This window comes from Salmo trutta, chromosome 30 (assembly GCF_901001165.1).
Source record: "Salmo trutta chromosome 30, fSalTru1.1, whole genome shotgun sequence".
Lineage (NCBI taxonomy): Eukaryota > Metazoa > Chordata > Actinopteri > Salmoniformes > Salmonidae > Salmo > Salmo trutta.
This window is the reverse complement of record NC_042986.1, coordinates 21,478,819-21,499,268: the sequence shown is the minus strand read 5'-3', so window position 1 is coordinate 21,499,268 and position 20,450 is coordinate 21,478,819. Positions and strand designations below refer to the sequence as shown.

Sequence of the window (20,450 nt, the reverse complement as noted above, 5' to 3'; positions counted from 1 at the left end):
CAACCCCACCTCATGGAGCCTGCAGCTGGTGTGGGTTGACTACGCCCACAACACCCTCTGCCTGCTCTGCTATCTCCGTTTGAATGTTCCCTGGGGTATCAGCCCCCGCTCTTCCCCGAGCAGGAGGAGGTCGGCGTACCTTCTGGCCAGATGTTTGTCCGCCGCTGTCGTCATACCTGGAGGAGAGCCCGGTCGGCCCTCCTCAAGACCACCTCCAGGTATCGACGACAAGCGGATCGCCATCGGACCCCGGTATCGTCTTGGGCAGAAGGTATGGTATGGCCCCTCTGCTGTTCATCTTCTGTTGCCCCGTACCCTTCGTATACATCCCACCTTTCATGTGTCCAGAGTCAAACCTATGTCTCACAGCCGTTTGTCTCCTGTTTGTCCATTGTCAGTTTGTCAAGTCAACCAGCGTTTTGTGTCTCAGCTCCTGCTTTTTCCAGTCTCTTTTTCTCGCCCTCCTGGTTTTGACCCTTGCCTATCCTGACTCCGAGCCTGCCTGCCTGACCACTCTGCCTGCCCCTGACCCTGAGCCTACCCGCTGACCTGTACCTTTGCCCCCCTCTGGATTATTGACCTCTGCATACCCTGAGCCTGCCTGCCATCCGGTACTGTTGCCCCACCTCTGGTTACTGACCCCTGCCTGCCTTGACCTGTCTATTGCATGCCCCTTTTGGATTATTAAACTATTGTTTATTCGACGTGGTCTGCATCTGGGTCTTATCTTCATCCTTGATAATGAATACGGGTCCAGGTGCAAACGTTGAACTAGTGCAATCGTTGAGTAAATCTGATCCTATAAGTGTCTAGGGTGTATGCTGAGATGACAGTCTGTTTTGCTCTTGGTTGGCCATGCAGCAGGTCTGCAGGTGTCTGTTTCTATAAGCAGGATGATGTAGGAGTGTTTGGTATTTACTCACTCTGAGCAGTTGGTGTCTGGCACGCCTTTTTAAATCTCACAAACAGGATGTGGACATCACAATGAAGTAGGAGTAGGATGATTGGATGTGGTTTTGAGAAATTAGACATGAAATGCAACCATGGGTCATACTGGGAGAAATAGTACAGATGGACAGTGACAGAGGTGGTCCAGAATGCAGTAAGTGTTGCTGCAATCATATCACACTCCACTCAAAGATAAGGTTAAGTTTTTATGTATACTAAACGTACTATATCAGGAAACATGAATCGACAGTGTCGACATATATTGTGGTTGTCTTAGTTACAAGTATAGTGTGTGTAAACAGAGATGCAAGGCCCTGGTGACACTACAGGGGGAAAACCATGCAGTCAAGCAGGGTCGAAAAGCAGAGGGAGAAAAGTCCAAGAATTTCTCAGGAGTGTGGTCTCTGTGTCTCGCTGTCCTGGTAGTGGTTGGTGGTGGGGTGTGCTAGGGAGGTGTTGGACACAAAGCAACCTTTCATTCCAGCTGGACTCCGATTGGAGAGCTTGGAGAGTTTTTTTTTCTTCCTTTCTGGCCATACCGTACAGTTGGCTATACCTCTTCTGGCCCGTGGCCAATGGGAATGGGCCTTGGATAAACTGTCTGTTTGGGCTGTCAGAAAGCACTCCGCTGGTTGACGTCACAGTAATATGCAGTCTCCCTCTAATATGCAGTCTCTGACTGGACCTCCTCTATTGGTTTGTTAGGTATACCAGGGGCTGTGGGTGGAGAGGTAGGTGGTTTCTTAAAGATGAATGAAAGGGGGTCTTTGTCCTGAAAATGTTTTCCTTTTATTTTTTTCACCAACTCCCCTGCTTCCTCTCACCACTCCTCTATCCACTCACCTTTTGGGGGTTTCTGGGGTGTGTGGCCAAAAATCATGTCCTGGGGGTGAGAGTCTATAAAAGCCCTTCAGGAGTTGAGATTCCTCACACTCACTTTGAAAAGGTTTCTGTCCAAAAGAAGGCTGACCAAGAGAGTCCATGGCAGAGCTGACTATGAACAGATTAGCGCTCCTATTTTCTTGCTTATATGCAGCAGCCTCACTAATTGATGGGAAGCCCAGCCATAGAACAGAGAAACCCAGGAGCTCCAAACCCGTGGTAGCAGCTGACTTACCTGAACCGGATAATACTGATGATGCTCTCATCCCTGGTAAATGTTCAACATGCTCTTGGAAAAGGATGGTGGGGGCAACATGCATGCATACTTCACAGTGCTTCTAGTTTTTGTGATTACAGTGTGTTCTCCCAAGTCAAGGGTGGTCCACAATCCTTCAGAAAGAACTGCACTGAGTTTTCAAAGACAGAGTGTGGTGCATATAGTTTTATTGAGCATCAGTTTCATGTAGACTTTATCTGTGGATCATGTGTAGTTTGGGTGAGTAATGCTGTGTTTGTGTGTGTCTGTTGTTCTGTCTTGCAGGTGGCAGCGGGCAGTGCTCGGTGAATGGGATGTTCCTGTTTGACAGGGCCATGTGGTCGCCTCAGCCCTGCTCCGTGTGCCAGTGTCAAAGGGGAACTGTCAGCTGTCACCCTGTCCCCTGCGGCGGTAGGCATCTTATTTGTGGTTATTAAATTTAATGGCAGCTTTTTAGTTGAAATGTCCATGCTGACAAAGTGTACAGACTGATCAGGGCATGGAATTGTGTACATACAGTACCAGTCAAAATTTTGGACACACCTGCTCATTCAACGGTTTCTTTATTTTGACTATTTTCTACATTGTAGAATAATAGTGAAGACATCAAAACTATGAAATAACACATATGGAATCATGTAGTAACCAAAAAAAGTGTTAAACAAATCCAAATATATTTGAGATTCTTCAAAGTAGCCAGCCTTTGCCTTGATGGCAGCTTTGCATACTCTTGGCATTCTCTCAACCAGCTTCACCTGGAATGCTTTTCCAACAGTCTTGAAGGAGTTCCCACATATACTGAGCACTTGGTGGCTGCTTTTCCTTCACATCCCAAATCATCTCAATTTGGTCAAGTTCAGGTGATTGTGGAGGCCAGATCATCTGATGCAGCACTCCATCACTCTCCTTCTTGGTCAAATAGCACTTACACAGCATGGAGGTGTGTTGGGTCATTGTCCTGTTGAAAAACAAATGACGGTCCCACTAAACGTAAACCAGATGGGATGAAGTATTGCTGCAGAATGCTGTGATAGCCATGCTGGTTAAGTGTGCCTTGAATTCTAAATGCATCACAGACAGTGTTACTAGCAAAGCTCCCCCACACCATCACACCTCCATGCTTCACGGTGGGAACTGTCCATGTGGAGATCATCCGTTCACCTACTCTGCATCTCACAAAGACACGGCGGTTGGAACCAAAAATCTCAAATTTGGACACATCAGACCAAAGGGCAGATTTCCACCGGTCTAATGTCCATTGCTCATGTTTCTTGGCCCAAGCAGTCTCTTCTTATTATTGGTGTCCTTTAGTAGTGGTTTCTTTGCAGCAATTCGACCATGAAGGCCTAATTCATGCAGTCTCCTCTGAACAGTTGAAAAACTTATAAAGGTCTTGAAATGTTCCAGATTGACTGACCTTCATGTCTTATAGTAATGATGGACTGTCGTTTCTCTTTGCTCATTTGTGTTGTTCTTGCCATAATATGGACTTGGTCTTTTACAAAATAGGGCTATCTTCTTTATACCACCCCTACCTTGTCACAACACAACTGATTGACTCAAACGCATTAAAAAGGAAAGAAATTCCACAAATTTGTAACACTGATGCTAGTACGAACTCGAACCCAGTCACAGAGAAACACAGCAAGCAGAGGTAAGGGTAAATCCAGAACATTTACTTAGAGTCTTAACAGAAACAAGGCAACCGTACAAGAGTACACAAATAAAACATTAGACCTAAGCAAAGCTACAGGCCACCTGAGGAACCTAAATAATAAGGCAACCAGGTGAACAGAGAAGGTAATTAAACACAGGTGAATACAATCAGTAATAATCAGGGTAACCTGGAAACTAGAAAACAGGGTAAGGGTGCCCTCCAGCGGTAACCTAAGGAAACAACAATCAAATAACACATAAACTGTGAAAAAATGTACTTTTAACAAGGCACACCTGTTAATTGAAATGCATTCCAGTTGACTACCTCATGAAGCTGGTTGAGAGAATGCCAAGAGTGTGCAAAGCTGTCATCAAGGTTAAATATAAAATATATTTTGATTTGTTTAACACTTTCTTTTGGTTATTACATGATTTCATATATGTTATTTCATTGTTTTGGTGTCTTTACTATTCTACAATGTAGAAAATAGTAAAACTAAAGAGAAACCCTGTGATGAGTAGGTGTGTCCAAACTTTTGACTGGTACTGTATATACTGTATAAATATCAATGTAACATATATTGCCCTCTTCCTCAGGTTCAAAAAACCAGCAGACAGTGGCTCCCAAAGCCAAGAAACCCTCCCCTAATGCAGAGAAGAAAGAGGGGATTCCAAAGCAGAAGAAGAGTCTCCAAAGGACATCAGAAGAAGGAGGAGCAGGACGTCAGAAGAAGGAGGAGCGGCATGTTACTCCAGCGAAAGTGGTGGGTGCCCACCCAATGGTGCCCAAGGGAAAATGAAGAGGGCAATGCTATAGGAACTGCACAGCAGATGAACTAATAATGCTTTGACAATTGTATTTATGTTTTGCCTATGACTATGTATTGACTGACAGGGAGTTTTTGAGGAATTGAATATATATAATTTTATATATTTTGTGTGTGATGTCTATGTTGTACAGGTTGCTGTTGTGAAATCCGTGGCCACCCAGAACAAAAAGCAAGAAGTAGCAGTGAAGAAACAGGAAGTGGCTGTGAAGAAACAAAAAGTGTCTGTGAAGAAACAGGAAATGGCTGTGAAAACAAAAGTCAAGAAGACCGAGGTCCGTGTGGCCAAGAGGCGTGACCCGAAGATAAACAAAGACAGCCTTCCGTACCTTCCCTACGATGATGATGATCACGATGACCATGACCCCAGCGAGCATGACGATAATGACGACGATGACGATTATATCATCAGGGCCACCGGAAAACCCAGCATGAGGTTGGCACCAATGGGGAGACCAGTCACCATGGCGACTGGCCGACTGGCTACTACCACCACTAGGAGACCCATGGCGAGGTGGCCGGGACGTGCTGTGGTCACATTCCCCAGGAGACACAGCATCATGGAGTCTCTCCCTGCTGGCTGCCTGCTCTCGGAGTCTCTGATCGCCTGTGGCAGCACTGGCATGGTCCACATCCCCATCCTCTCAGACCAGGGGGTCAAGACCCTCTATCTGGCAGGTGAGGAGATACAGAGATCTCACATGTTACTTACAGGAACAATTAGGAGAGTCAAGAGGGGGAACAAGAATCTGAGTTCAGGCTTACTAAAATGGGTAACTATGTTTAATAAGTTGGAATTTCGGGAAGGTAAAGGATTTACCGTTGTGTGCTTCAATGCAATCAAATGTCCTTTGCGGTGTTTACACAGTTGCATATATAAACATATTTTGTACACAAAGATACTGCATAAACATTAAGGCAGGTGCAATGGCATGTGGACCCAGGCCTTTCTCTGTTTGAGGAGACTGGGTCAGCTTGTGTTCTATTCTTTTATCAGACAATAAGATCAATAAGATCCCTCCTCGGGCGCTGGCTGGGCTGCCCAACCTGGAGTGGCTGGACCTGAGCAAGAACAAGCTGGACGACTCCTCCATCAGCCCTGATCTGTTCCAGGTGAGTCTGAGAGCATCATTCATGTCAACACATTTGGCTTTAGTTCCAGTTGGACCTCTACTGCGCTCCCAGACCCACCTACACATCTCAGCCTCATGTTACTTCAGGGCTCTATTGACCATTATCATGCTGCATTACCTGGATTCCTCTCAGCCTGTTATGATAGAATTTAAACATGTAATATTATGTCACAGTGTGGTGTTACAGTATAGTACAGGTATGTATGTGCATGTCACAGTCATTTAAGTTATAGGTAGTGCCTAATGTTTAAACAAAATGATCCATCTTGTAGTTGGACTGCTAGAACTTTTGCTGTCTCCCGGGTAGCGCATAAGAACAGAAGTTTAATCTGTCCCCATCGAGGCGAATGTCAATTAGCTGTTGCAATGAACCTGGGAATATTGTCAGTCAACAGACAAGCCACAACTAAAAACAGATCAGTCATTTTTGGCAAGGCGTCCTAAGTGGTGCAGCGGTCTCCCGAGTGGCGGAGCGGTCTAAGGCACTGCATCTCAGTGCTAGAGGCGTCACTACAGACGCTGGTTCGATTACAGGCTGTATCACAACCGGCCGTGATTGGGAGTCCCATAGGGTGGCACACAATTGGCCCAGCGTCGTTAGGGTTTGGTCGGGGTAGGCCATCATTGTAAATAAGAATTTGTTATTAACTTACTTGCCTAGGTAAATAAAGGTTAAATAAAATAAAATATATATTTTTTAAATGCACTTATTCCCACTAAGGTGTCAGAGTCCCTGATGCCAGGAGCTCACCGTACTAAAAATTCCCTTGAGAGAGCATTAGTGTTTATTAACTACTTCGCTTGCAGAACATCTCAGAGTTGGACAGACTTGATAACAAAACATGTCACGAAAAGCACTTCATGAATAAGACATAGGGTGGAATTCAATCAAATCACCACTGGGAGAACTGCCATTGCTGGGAAAAATCATATTATTCCTGCACCATTGAAAAATAATATTGTGTACTAAGCCTACTAGCCTGTTACAGGGTATAATACTTGCGTAGATTATTCAACTGGTAGTTACACAGGTTATACTGGTATAAGGCCCATGTCATAGGCATAAGGTAACATTGTAGTTCTTGAGCTTTGCCGTGAGAGAGAGAGGGACTCTGGTTAAATCACGCTTAGCACTCTAATGTTCTAATGTGTGGAGATTCTTGGCTTGTTTCAGAACCTGACCCAGCTGAGGAGGCTGAATTTAGATGGCAACAATCTGACCAAAGTCCCCTGGATTCTTCCGCCGTCCCTGGTGGAGCTTAAGATCAATGACAACAAGATCCTGGGCCTCACACCTAGCAGCTTTAAAGGTATAGAAAGGTGGAGAGTATATGTACAAAGCTTTGTTTGTTCAAGCTTAGCTTGCATCTGAGCACCTACAGTACTATTTCAAGTGACCTCAGATAGGATGTGCAGATTAGCATTGTTGGCGTAGCTCATTTAGCAACGAAAATCAGGATTATTGTATGTTGATATTATATGTTGATATTGTCATGTTGGGATTTCAAAATGTGTCTCTCCTCAGGTTTGTCCAAATTGCTGACACTGGAGCTTGAGGACAACCACTTCCACGATGGCAATGTGTCACCTTTGACCTTCCGGCCCCTCAAGAAACTCATCTATCTGCGACTGGAGGACAACAAGTTCCGGGCTATCCCCTCTGGGCTTCCTGTGACCCTGCAGGTCAGTGATTGGACGAGGTGTCTGTGATGTCACTGTAGTGAGCATGCAGGAGCCAATGATATGCAGTAGCCTCAGTCATACAAAGGAGCATAGCTCTCAGACATTAGAAACATCACCTTATTTGAAATAAGTTTTGGAATAGTCCACAGACTATGAGAGGTTTCAGATGTTTGACTAAACATATTCTTTTTGGTAATTGCGAGCTAGGTGCACATGCAGTGCATTCGGAAAGTATTCAGACCCCTTGACTTTTTCACATTTTGTTACGTTACAGCTTTACTCTAAAATTGATTAAATTAATTTTCCCTCATCAATCTACACACAATACCCCATAATGCAAAGTGAAAACAGGTTTTTAGAATTGTTTGCATATTTATACAAATTAAAAAAAATGAAATACCTTATTTACATAAGTATTCAGACCCTTTTCTATGAGACTCGAAATTGAGCTCAGGTGCATCTTGTTTCCATTGATCATCCTTGAGATGTTTCTACAACTTCATTGGAATCCACCTGTGGTAAATTCAATTGATTGGACATGATTTGGAAAAGCACATACCTGTTTATATAAGGTCCCACAGTTGACAATGCATGTCACCTGTATTTGAGGAGTTTCTCTGCAGATCCTCTCAAGCTCTGTCAGGTTCGATGGGGAGGGTCGCTGCACAGCTATTTTCTGGGCAAAAACTAAGCCATGTGGTCGAAGGAATTGTCCGTAGAGCTCCGTGAAAGGATTGCGTCGAGGCACAGACAAAAGATTGAACTATTTGGCCTGAATGCCAAGCATCACGTCTGGTGGAAACCTTACACCATCCCTACGGTGAAGCATGGTGGTGGCAGCATCATGCTGTGGGGATGTTTTTCAGCGGGAGGGACTGGAAGATTAGTAAGGATCGAGTGAAAGATGAACAGAGCAAAGTACAGAGATCCTTGATGAAAACCTGCTCCAGAGTGCTCAGGACCTCAGACTGGAGCGAAGGTTCACCTTCCAACAGGACAACAAACCTAAGCACATAGCCAAGACAATGCAGGAGTTGCTTCGGGACAAGTCTCTGAATGTCCTTGAGTGGCCCAGCCAGAACCCGGACTTGAACATCTCTGGAGAGACCTGAAAATAGCTGTGCAGCGACCCTCCCCATCGAACCTGACAGAGCTTGAGAGGAACTGCAGAGAAACTCACTCAAATACAGGTGTGCCAAACTTGTAGCATCATACCCAAGATGATGATGTTTTTGTTTTGTTTTTTATAAATGTTCAATAATTTCTAAAAAACTGTTTTTGCTTTGTCATTATGGGTTATTGTGTGTCGATTGATGTGGGGGAAAAACAATTTAATCAATTTTAGAATAAGGCTGTAACGTAACAAAATGTGGAAAAAGTGAAGGGGTCTGAATACTTTCTGAATGTACTGTATATTATTAACTCCCAATCTGTAGTGTGTAGACTAGGTAGGTCCCCCTCACCCCCATAACAACACGGATACTCAAAGGGTTTTGCGGTTTGTATTCCCAGGCACTTCACCTGTCGGATAACAGAATAGAAGAGGTGCATGAGGGGATCCTCAACAAGACTGTCAACCTCAGGTTTCTGGATCTCAGTCATAATAGGATCCGGGAGGACCGCATAGCCCCAAGGGCCTGGATACACCTGTTGTAAGTCCCAACAACCTCTCTCCATTCTTGCTTTTGCAGCATTTATGAGGTTATTGTCCAGTGTAAAGATTACTGTTACTCTGGTTTTGAGCGCCACCTTGAAGAGAATGTTGGAACACATTTTATTCCTATTTCTGATCTTGCAGAAAAGTGACCTCAGTATTTATTTTTGAATGCATTGAATATAAATTTTTTTAACAAAAGTTTTTGTAAAATGCATGAACATTAACATGATTGCATACAGGATTCTTAAGCAAAAGTTTAAATGGTGTAATTCATCTGACACTGTACATGTGTTAGTCTCCCAGTTTCCTGGCAATAACGAGAGGAAAATATAATTTTAATTGCATCTTAGAAGAAAAAGGAGAAAAGGAAAAACAAGAGAATAGAGGGCAAAGCCACGGAGGACATTGTTTTGGGTATATGCTGATGTGGCTGGCTAGACAGCGGCGCAGCAGACACAGTCCAGCTTTATGATAGGTTGTAGAGAGTCAAGCCCAAAGGGAGGGACTGCTGGCCAACTGCCTTTGTGTTAAGGCTCTTAGTGGTTTGAAACTCCTACAATGTTGTGAGACAAATGTGATGGATATGATGGAACCCTCTTGTGAAAGATGGAGAAAAGGGAAACATTGAACCAGCCGAAATATAGTCCTAAGATTGAAAAAGTCCCCTTTTAACTGGAGACATAATGTAGAACATTACCTTCTATCTCTTCATGTCTTCTAAACTTTTCACATATTGAGCAAAAGATCTCCCTGTATTTTCCCTACCATTTCAGAAAGTTGGAGTCGTTGGACCTGTCGCACAATAAGCTGGTGCATGTTCCCTCCTTCCTCCCTGTGGGCCTACAGCAGCTCCAACTGCACCACAACCAGATCGAGCGGATCCCTGGCTACGTGTTTGGCCACATTAAACCGGGACTGGAACTTCTTCACCTGTCCCACAACAGGCTGGCCAACGACGGTATTGATGATGTGTCCTTCCTGGGCCTGTACAACTCGCTGACTGAACTCCTGCTGGACCACAACCAGCTTCACTCCATCCCTAGGGGGCTACTGAAGCTCAAGAGCCTGCACCTCCTCCGCCTCAACCACAACGTTATCAGGTAACTCAACCAAAACATTATCAGGTAGATCAACCAAAACGTTATCAGGTAGATCAACCAAAACGTTATCAGGTAACTCAACCAAAACGTTATCAGGTAACTCAACCAAAACGTTATCAGGTAACTCAACCAAAACGTTATCAGGTAACTCAACCAAAACGTTATCAGGTAACTCAACCAAAATGTTATCAGGTAACTCAGCCACAACGTTATCAGGTAACTCAACCAAAACGTTATCAGGTAACTCAACCACAACGTTATCAGGTAACTCAACCACAACGTTATCAGGTAACTCAACCACAACGTTATCAGGTAACTCAACCAAAACGTTATCAGGTAACTCAACCAAAACGTTATCAGGTAACTCAACCAAAACGTTATCAGGTAACTCAACCAAAACGTTATCAGGTAGATCAACCGCAACGTTGTCAGGTAGGTCAGCCTCAACATTGTCAGTTAACTCAGTTGCAACATTATCTAACGTAACTAACTTCACTCTGTAAAGCAGTTCTAGGTTTTACTTGTGACTCTAATCTTGCTTGATACAGTCCTCTTCCTCCCATTGGAAGATGAAACAACTTTGAGAAGAGCACAGTTGCCACTAACCATAATGGCACATTCAGATCTGAAATTGCTATTGTGAATCTCAACGTGTAATTTATGTTTCTCTCTCAGTCGTTATTTCCTTTAGTCGGATCAAAGGTTGTTCTGTCTTGTCTGAGTATCTGTCTTTCTGTCGGTGGTGACTGAATGTCCATCTTTTTCTTTCCTCCCTGCAGATACGTTCCTTTGAACTCTCTGTGTGACATGCGCCTGAGTGACGACTCGCCCCTAGTCTCCGTTCACCTGCAGTACAACCTGATTGACCGGCGCCTCATCCCGCCCACCGCCCTCTCCTGCATCAAGACCTACCACAGCATCATACTACGGCCCCAGAGTTACGAGGAAGATTACTACGATGAAGATTACTAGTACCCCCCCCTTCCTCACCTCCCTCCTTCCTTTTCACCCATTTCTCCCACCCCCCGTCAGTTTGTCCTGGGTTACACCTTGTCTGTGTTTCTCATTACATAATATCCTCTGAGTCCGTCTCTGATTGTGATTAGCTTAGTCAGACTTATGATACCCAAGCGTTATGCAACAGATGAAATTAGACTTCTATCCTAAGTCTGACCATAATTCTAGGGCAATGTTTATGCAACCAGCCCTTTGTCAGTGGGCTTCATTATCACAATGAATGAGAACGATTGTGTGTGTTTTTACTGTTTTAAAGCTTCACTCTGTAAAGCAGTTTTAGGTTTTACTTGTGACTTTGATCTTGCTTGATATAGTAGCATGTATTGAAAGAAAAATAATGTGTGGTTACTAAGGGAAACCCAGGTAGCTACTTGACTGTAGTGAGAGCCAAAGATGTCCAGGTGCCCTCTATACTAAACTCACTGTTTTGATGTTTGTACAACTGTTTCAACTTTGACAAACTTGTGTAACGAAAAATTGTGAAAATAAAAAAATCTTAGATAATTGCTGGTCATTGTCTATGGTAACTGTAAATAGTCTTAGTACCTCAAATAATCTGCCTGTGTAGTACTGGGTAGAGAGTTGCGGGGTATTTTATTCTTAGTGGATTCTGTATTTGCCCTATTAGTGCTGTGATAGTACTTTTTATTTTATTTTGGCCTTATACAGTAGCTTAAATAAAAATGTGTGTATATAGATCTCAAATGTTGAATCAAAATAAGTTTAAAATAACTAAAATCTCTCTTTCTCTCTCTCTTTCTGTCAGACACACGCACGAACACACAATGAAGCAGCAATGAAAAGGGGACTGGACCAATTTTGGGTTATGGCTTAAAATACTTGTTTTTTTCCTTTTGGTAACTACTTCTGTGGTTTTTAACAGGTACTGTGCAGAGCTCTGACTCTGCTGGCAGACGGACTCACAGATAAAGGATCATCACATGGAATAAAACACGTATCCTCTATATCCCTTAAAGGTTGAATTCATCCTTATTTCATTTATTTGTACCTTTCATTTATTTTGTAAATAATTTTTGTTTTTTCAAGAACTGAAACGGTAAGTGTCTTAGTAAATATATTTGCGCTTCTATTTGAGTTTCTTGACCTACAGATAATAGTATATTCAGTATGGTTTACAATAAGAGGACTATAATCTACAGCTTTATTCTACAGTTCCACAGTTGGTTTAACATTCTGCATTTGAAAAAATATTGATTGTTAAAGTAATATTTGACATTTGAAATGGACTATTTATTTTTGAATGATTTGTTTAAGCCTTCTGGGGGGCAGCACAACCCTACCTTGTCTACACATTCTATATTCCTTTTATTGGCCATATTTAATAAATGGATCTTGTGACAGAACAAAGATGAGGATAATTTCACAAACATTAAAAACTCAGAGCCACCCCATACTGTAGTTAAAGGGCTCGCTGCAGGGAGACAAGTCTATTACAAAATGATCGACTAAGCAAATAAGTAATTATTGTGTACATCATTATTGTGTACATTCAATGTATTTAGAGATTCTCATGTATTTAGAGATTTGACACTCTGCTGATATAGATAATGTTTGGGGGAAAGAGTGCTATGACAGAGTGGGTCTATAAAAAACCTTGCCTGAGACCAGCCAGTTATGTGGCTTCTGGGGCCTTACTGTGGTAAAGGATGTGGGAGTGCTAAGGGAGGGAGTAGGCCTTTCACAACACGTGGCAAAGGCAAGGAAATGACAAACTGCAGTTCCACAGCAAAGGCTCTTTGCTCACATGGAAAACCCTCTTTGAAGAACAAACCATTTCAATGTTCTTATTTTCATCAAGAATCCTCTAGCTGAAGGTTTATCTGAGATTATCCCAAATTACCTTAGGGCATCTATTGATAGTTTGCATTACAATCCTGCTAATAAATATTGACAGATCACACACACTGTACTATATTGTACTATATTGTACTATATTACACAGACGTATATGTAATGCCGAAATTGTCTTTTGCTATATGTTACTGGATCTGAGATTTTACCATTTTAATGCATAAATCAAAGAAGGCACAGCCTCAGCTAAAAGCAAGTAATTAATGAGAGCAGATGTCATAGTTACAGACTCAAAGACCACATAGTATCCATGGTCCATGATTTTACTGCCTCTTATACCAACCACAAAATTGATGGGAAGAATACGATTGGCTTTTAAGAGAGAACGCCTATGACAGATATGATAGATCACATCTTGAGATTGAACCCTAACAAATAGATGTATGAAAGCCAGAGTGTATTTCATGCTTTGTCACTGGCTACAGTTGCTTTTGGACTGGCTTTTGCTCTGGAGTGGCAATGCTGATAATGAGATTACTCTGGACTGGAGGAGTGAACTGTAACACAATGCTAGTTATACGGCCCTACAAAGGCAAAACACAGTAACTACAAATTTGGTCAAAAATATTTGATCTGTTGTGATGGCCAGGTATATTATCTGAATAATGTGGTATTTAGTTTCCTGACACAAGAACAAGCCAGTTGATCAGAAAATATCATGGAGTATCAGAAACATTGAAGTTACGTAGTTACTGCGTTTTGCATTTGTAGGGCAGCATAGTGTGTGTGTGTGTGTATGTGGGCAAATCTCCAATTGTAGGCTACAGGAATTATAGCTAGATAGTTGCTGAATTCATAACTGTGGTACTTAATTGACTGCTGCTCATTTCTGTGTGCTTTTTTGTCTTCCCCTTGTAATTTCTCTTCAACTAAAGGCCTAGCCATGCTTCCCTTCTCTGTTGTCCTTCTCCTGCTGTGTGCCACCCCTCTTCCCACCACTGTGGCCCTGCCCTTTGAGCAGAAGGGCTTATTGGACTATGGGAAGAGCATCAATGTAGAGGGGCTGGTGATGATGTTGATGAACGATGAAGAGGAAGGCTCAGCGGTTGAGGAATACTATAAACCAGAACAGCCTACTTGCCCATTCGGCTGTCAGTGTAACCAGAATGTTGTGCAGTGCTCTGACTTGGGTGGGTGAAGAGATACAATGTTATAATATTATAATATCATATTGTCTCCAAATGATTCTTTACACTGAACATACAATTGTTAATGTGTAGCCAGCAGTCACACTGCACATCTGCACGTTGCTTTTTAGTGCTACGTGGAGTCATGGCCATCTGGTTTCTTCTTAATTATATGGTGACAGCTGAGCTCACACATAAACAACAATATACTGTATGGGTACAAACCACAGCCCAGAGCATTACTCAGCATTGACCAAATTACAGCATGATGATAAATTCTAACTTGTGGATTTATCCTGATATAACCTTAAGAGTGAGAACACACTGTGTGTGTCTGATATTGTCATGATTCATAGATTTTTATAAAAATGTAAAGAAGCAATAACACAATATATTATATTGCAACTGATTTCTTATCATTGTGAACTGACAGAATGTGGTAAAGTGTATAAAATAAAGCAGGTAAGTTAATCTTGTAGTTTCTATCTGCAGGTTTACACTATGTGCCATATGACATCCCCCCGGAGACCAGGCTCTTGGACCTTCAAAGCAACCAGATCACTGAGATAAGAGAGGATGACTTCAAAGGACTCAGTAACCTCTATGTGAGCACCAACAGTCATAACACAAATGGTGGAAGAGAGTTCTGGCATTTCAATAGAAGGAAACATCACTTATCTGTCTTTGCTTTCGTCATCGTAGCGCACCCTTTCAGTATCCTAACTAAAAAGAGGCATACTTTTAATGACGTGTCTTCAAATTATACATTGTATAATATATGGGTTGTTCTTGAATTGTGGTGGCATTTGCGTCCCTTGCATTTGCAACCATGAAAAGCACTTTCAAATGACAAAGAGTTACACATCATACATGTTTTTGTTTATATTGAAGTAATATATTTATATTAAACATAATGCAAGTCCTTTATACTGAAAAACTTTATGTTCATGCATTGTTTAAAGTACTTAGGGTAAGCAAATTGGTTTGTCCCCGTAGTGATGTGCAGAGTTGTGATGACATGTTTTGGGGATTTAGAGATATCCATCTGTTATTTTCAAAAATAGAAAGTGAACAAAATTATTTAATAGTATTGTATATATCAATAAAAACAAAGAAGGCTATTCAAATACTTTTTTACTAGTATAATGTATAATGTCTCTCCCTCAGTTGTATGTCATTGGTGTTACTGCCTTGAAAATCACTAACTACAAAGGACCCTCAGCATTCCCTCCAGTGGCAAACTGTTATCCGGGAGGGGTATATATATTAAAGAAAATTATTAGCTAATCACACCCTTTCACTATGTCACACATTTAAGGATTCCATTGATAATTTGGGGTGTCTAAATCAAAAGTGTCACTTGGTGTTATTCGATTCAAATGAAGGGAAGTAACACTGTGAGCAAAATGATTAATCATATAATTTTAGTAAATTGTTTATTAAAGGGTTAATGACCTTACATTTGAGGATCTGTGGCCTCCATTTAAGAAAATCCTCAATAACCAAAAATGTGTCGTCATTGGTGTTAGCATCATTGGTGTTACTACTCCTACTGGTGGCACAATGGTATCCTAATGGTAAAACATATTTAAAGTAATTAAGCTGCCATAGTAGCTGATTTAGAATGGAAAGATATACACAAATACGTTTAAATAAAAAGTTCATATTTTTCAAAATTCCATGCCTAAATGCCACCGCAATTCAAGAATTAACCGTACATAACACATTTATTTTGGGTTGGGGTGGCTGGTCTCCTCATGACCTATGCCTCCTTTCTCAGGCTCTGGTGTTGGTGAATAACAAGATCTCCAGGGTGCACCCTCGGGCCTTCATGCCCCTCAAAAGGATGCACAAGCTCTACTTCTCCCACAACCAGCTGACGGCCGTGCCCAAGAACCTGCCCTCTTCCCTGGTGGAGCTGCGCATCCACGACAACCATATCAAGAGGGTGGCATCTGGGGCTTTCTCTGGCCTGGGCAGCATGAACTGCATTGGTGAGATGGCAAGCTATAGTTATAAAAGACCTTAGGCCAGATTTACTGTGTTAGCACCAGATTTAACGTTAGTAACTGTTTTTTCTGTTTGGAAACACATAACACATCTAACATCTTAATGTCTTTGAAGTGTAAATCTAGCTTGAGTACTGGAGCAGGTTGTGGCATTGACCTAGTTGAAACACATATTTTTCTTCCTCAGAGATGGGGAGGAATCCTATTCAGAACAGTGGTTTTGAGCCCGGAGCCTTTGATGGACTTAAACTTACCTTCCTTCGCATTTCTGAGGCAAAACTCACAGGCATCCCTAAAGGTAGAAAACATGACAACCTTTATAATAATTTTCTTTGGAGTGTTCTGCAGGGCAATATTTGTTTCATTGCTACTTGCCACATATTTCCACTGAAAAGTCCTTTGAATCAAGCGGTCACCTGTTTCCCCTCACCATCTAGATCTCCCTGAGGGTCTACATGAGTTGCATTTAGATCACAATCAAATTCAAGCCATTGAACTAGAAGACCTAAGACAATATGAGAGTTTGCACAGGTACGTAGCTTTACAAGAGGGTGTTCAATGTCGGAGAGTTTCTAAAACTCCATCAAATTATGAATTTATGAGGAGTTTATGAATGCTGTAGATGTTCACTACTTATCTTCAAAGGTAAAACAAAAATGTAGAAAATAAACAGCGGCCTCCCGGGTGGCGCAGCTGTCTAAGGCACTGCATCGCAGTGCTAGAGGCATCACTACAGACCCGGGTTCGATCCCGGGCTGTATTACTACCGGCCATGATCGGGAGTCCCATAGGGCGGCACACAATTGGCCCAGTGTCGTTTGGGCTAGGGGACGGTTTGGCCGGGGGGCTTTACTTGGCTCATCGCGCTCAAGCGACTCCTTGTGGCAGGCCAGGCGCCTGCAGGCTGACCTTGGTCATCAGGTGAACTGTTTCCTCTGACATATTGATGCGGCTGGCTTCCGGGTTACGTGGGCGGGTGTTAAGAAGAGCAGTTTGGCGGATCATGTTTTGGAGGACGCATGACTCGACCTTTGTCTCCCGAGCCAGTTGGGGAGTTGCAGCGATAAGGCAAGATTGAAAAAGGGAGTAAAATACAAAAAAAATACAAAAAAATTGAAAGCATATAAGTACCAACAGCATAAAGGAAGTCATTTTCCAAGTTGCACAAAATAAATAATGTCTGGTATCATTGTGATAGTAGCACCCTCTAGTGGGTTTACCCTTCATTGTCACATCAATCACTCGATTTCAATGTGTGTGTGTGTGTGTGTGTGTGTGTGTGTGTGTGTGTGTGTGTGTGTGTTAGGTTGGGTCTAGGCTACAATCACATTCGTCACATTGAGCATGGTAGCCTGTACTACCTGCAAAACCTGAGAGAGCTGCATCTAGAGAACAACCGGATCCCCAATGTCCCTGGAGGCCTTGCTGGAATGAAGTACCTGCAGGTAAAGTGTGGAGGGGGTTTGTGAAGCAGCATCAATCACATCGACATTGGTGATTTCACTTATGTTAAGTTGATAAAAATGTATATCTGTATTGTTTGTATTAAATATAAACATTGGTGATTTCACTTGCTATGTTATGTTTTTATGATGATAACAGTTGATATATGTCATTTTTAAATAGGTGGTCTACCTTCACTCGAACAACATCAGCCAGGTTGACGTGAATGACTTCTGCCCTAACGGCTTTGGTGTCAAGAAGACTTACTACAACGGGATCAGCCTCTTTGATAACCCAATCAACTACTGGGAGGTGGTGCCGGCCACCTTCCGCTGTGTCAGCAACAGGATGGCTGTACAGTTTGGCAACCACAAAAAGTAGTGCATGAGAGGCACCAGCTGTAGGGGAATACATGCAACGCAGATACAAAATAAATAACTTTGTTACACAGTTAAAAAACAATTTATTGATAGAAAGAGCCTGATGTATGGTAAAAGATAAATAACTAAAACATAACTGAAGTTTGTTTTGCATGCATGGAGTGGGTGATATTGTATATTGGAAAGAAATTGGTCATCCACATCATTTCAATCAACCAATCAAATGTATTTTAATACAATTTTTTTGGATGTATGTTACTTTCAATTCAGCTGGTCCATAGCAATTTGGGATTCTCTGTGATTTTGTTTTTTTGTTTGTGTTTTATCTCAACTTACCTCTGACCTGACAACTGATCTCAAATGTTGGATATAGAAGAACAATACAAACTGACAGTTGAAAGCACCTTTAGAAGAATTGATCCCTCTTATAAATGTTGTTGAAAAATGTTGTTGTCATGATGTGTTTGCAGAATATTGAAGATTATTTAGAATATATTTTGCATACCCTTTTATGAAATCTTGAACAAATGAATGTCATGTTGTGGAAATTCTACACAGGGACTCTCAAAGTCAATCTAAAATGAATCCTTGTTTTATTAACAGCATGCAGGAGAGGTCACTGTCAAACTTAGATGCATAAAGTATCGGCCTGAAGTGAGCTCCGCTGGGGCAGTCCTGTTAGATCACTTATATACTTACACAGACAACTTGTATTTGCATGATTTAGCTTATTCATCATTCATAATTAATTCATAATTAATGTTTGGTTCATGCATGTGACAGACCAATACCTCACGAGGCTTCTTCTCTCCAAGCTGAGACCTTGAAACTGAGATATCCCTTTCTCAAAACAAGGTTCTGGGCGTACTGCCAAATTGCAGATACTGATAATGAGGATTTGTTCAATCAGTCACGTGCATGAACACAGAAATGGGTTATTAGAAAAGCACAACCAATAAAATGTTCCATCACAGTCATAAGAGGGGTCTTATTTCTCACTCTCCCTGTTTATTAGGCCTACACTATGATCAGAGCCGGCTGCAGACAATGATCAGCTAGGCTAGGGAGACATCAGATTTTCAACATTTTGATGCCATAATTATAATTATATAAAATATATGCGACAAATTTTTCACACAACCAATAAACAAAGCATACCGACTTTGGGCGCTTCAATATCATGGTTTGCGTTTTCAACACCACAATAAATAGGCTATGTAAATCTCGACTAACGGAAAATACATCCCTCCCTACCTTGTATGCCTACCCAGTATCGAAGGCTTGGCTTGACAATCTCCGAATGTCATTCAACTTTTTGGTGTTTTGTAATAGATGCCTCTTTCCATTCATCAAATGGCCGCTGCACAGTTTGGATTGATTGATTTTATTTGTCAGTTTAAAAACATTCATATATCCACACGATACAAAGATTTTTAAAAGTGACCGGGATTGCACAATAAAATCGGGGACTTATTTCTATTGTGGTCCTTATTTTTTACATAAATACAATTACATACTGTAGATACAGACAAAAAAGGTTATATTGTTCACACATTAGCCAGCTTTGGACATTCTTTTTAAAAGTGGTTATGGTTGGTATGGCTTGCTGTGGTAGTTTGTTCCACTCAACAGCGCCAGTATATTAAAATGTGTTCTTACCAGATAAAACAGTGAATATTATAATCTCTGGTATTATGCTGGTGGACATCTCTAACAAATGAAAAAGACACTGAACAAAAATATAAACGCAACATGTAAAGTATTGGTCCCATGTTTCATGAGCTGAAATAAAAGATCCCAGGAGTGTTGCATACGCACAAAACCTTATTTCTCTCAAATTTTGTGAACAAATTTGTTTACATCCCTGTTAGTGAGCATTTCTCCTTTGCCAAGATAATCCATGCACCTGACAGGTGTGGCATATCAAGAAGCTGATTAAACAGCATGACCATTACACAGGTGCACTAAAATGCGCAATGTTGTCACACAAGACAATACCACAGACGTCTCAAGTATTGAGGGTGCATACAATTGGCATGCTGACTGCAGCAATGTCCACCAGAGCTATTGCCAGATCATTTAATGTTAATTTCTCTACCATAAGCCTCCAACATCATTTTCAAGAATTTAGCAGTACGTCCAACTGACCCTCCAACAGCAGACCACATGTATGGAGTCATGTGGGCGAGTGGTTTGCTGATGTCAACGTTGGGAACAGAATGCCCCATGGAGGCAGTGGGGTTATGGTATGGGCAGGCATAAGCTAAGGACAATGAACAAAATTGCATTTTATCGAGGGCAATTTGAATGCACAGAGATGCACAGAGATACCGTGACGAGATCCTGAGGCCCATTGTCGTACCATTCATCCGCACCATCACCTCATGTTTCAGCATGATAATGCACAGCCCCATAATGCACACAATTCCTGGAAGCTGAAAATGTCCTAGTTCTTCCATG

General features: G+C 41.9%; 2 protein-coding genes across 2 annotated transcripts; both read left to right on the top strand.

Moving 5' to 3' along the window:
- The first annotated feature begins 1,879 nt into the window (after positions 1-1,879).
- Positions 1,880-11,663, top strand: LOC115168236 (extracellular matrix protein 2). The gene is made up of 10 exons (XM_029723324.1): positions 1,880-2,101; positions 2,372-2,497; positions 4,340-4,506; positions 4,704-5,247; positions 5,567-5,682; positions 6,877-7,012; positions 7,228-7,385; positions 8,898-9,037; positions 9,816-10,142; positions 10,922-11,663. Exons 1-10 carry the CDS (start codon positions 1,930-1,932, stop codon positions 11,112-11,114), a joined length of 2,079 nt encoding a protein of 692 aa, XP_029579184.1. The 5' UTR covers positions 1,880-1,929; the 3' UTR covers positions 11,115-11,663.
- Positions 11,664-12,000: 337 nt separating this feature from the next.
- LOC115168237 (biglycan) lies at positions 12,001-18,967 on the top strand. Its single transcript, XM_029723325.1, has 8 exons — positions 12,001-12,216; positions 13,907-14,161; positions 14,651-14,763; positions 15,939-16,152; positions 16,355-16,465; positions 16,605-16,698; positions 17,474-17,612; positions 17,794-18,967. Exons 2-8 carry the CDS (start codon positions 13,915-13,917, stop codon positions 17,989-17,991), a joined length of 1,116 nt encoding a protein of 371 aa, XP_029579185.1. The 5' UTR covers positions 12,001-12,216; positions 13,907-13,914; the 3' UTR covers positions 17,992-18,967.
- The last annotated feature ends 1,483 nt before the right edge of the window (positions 18,968-20,450 follow it).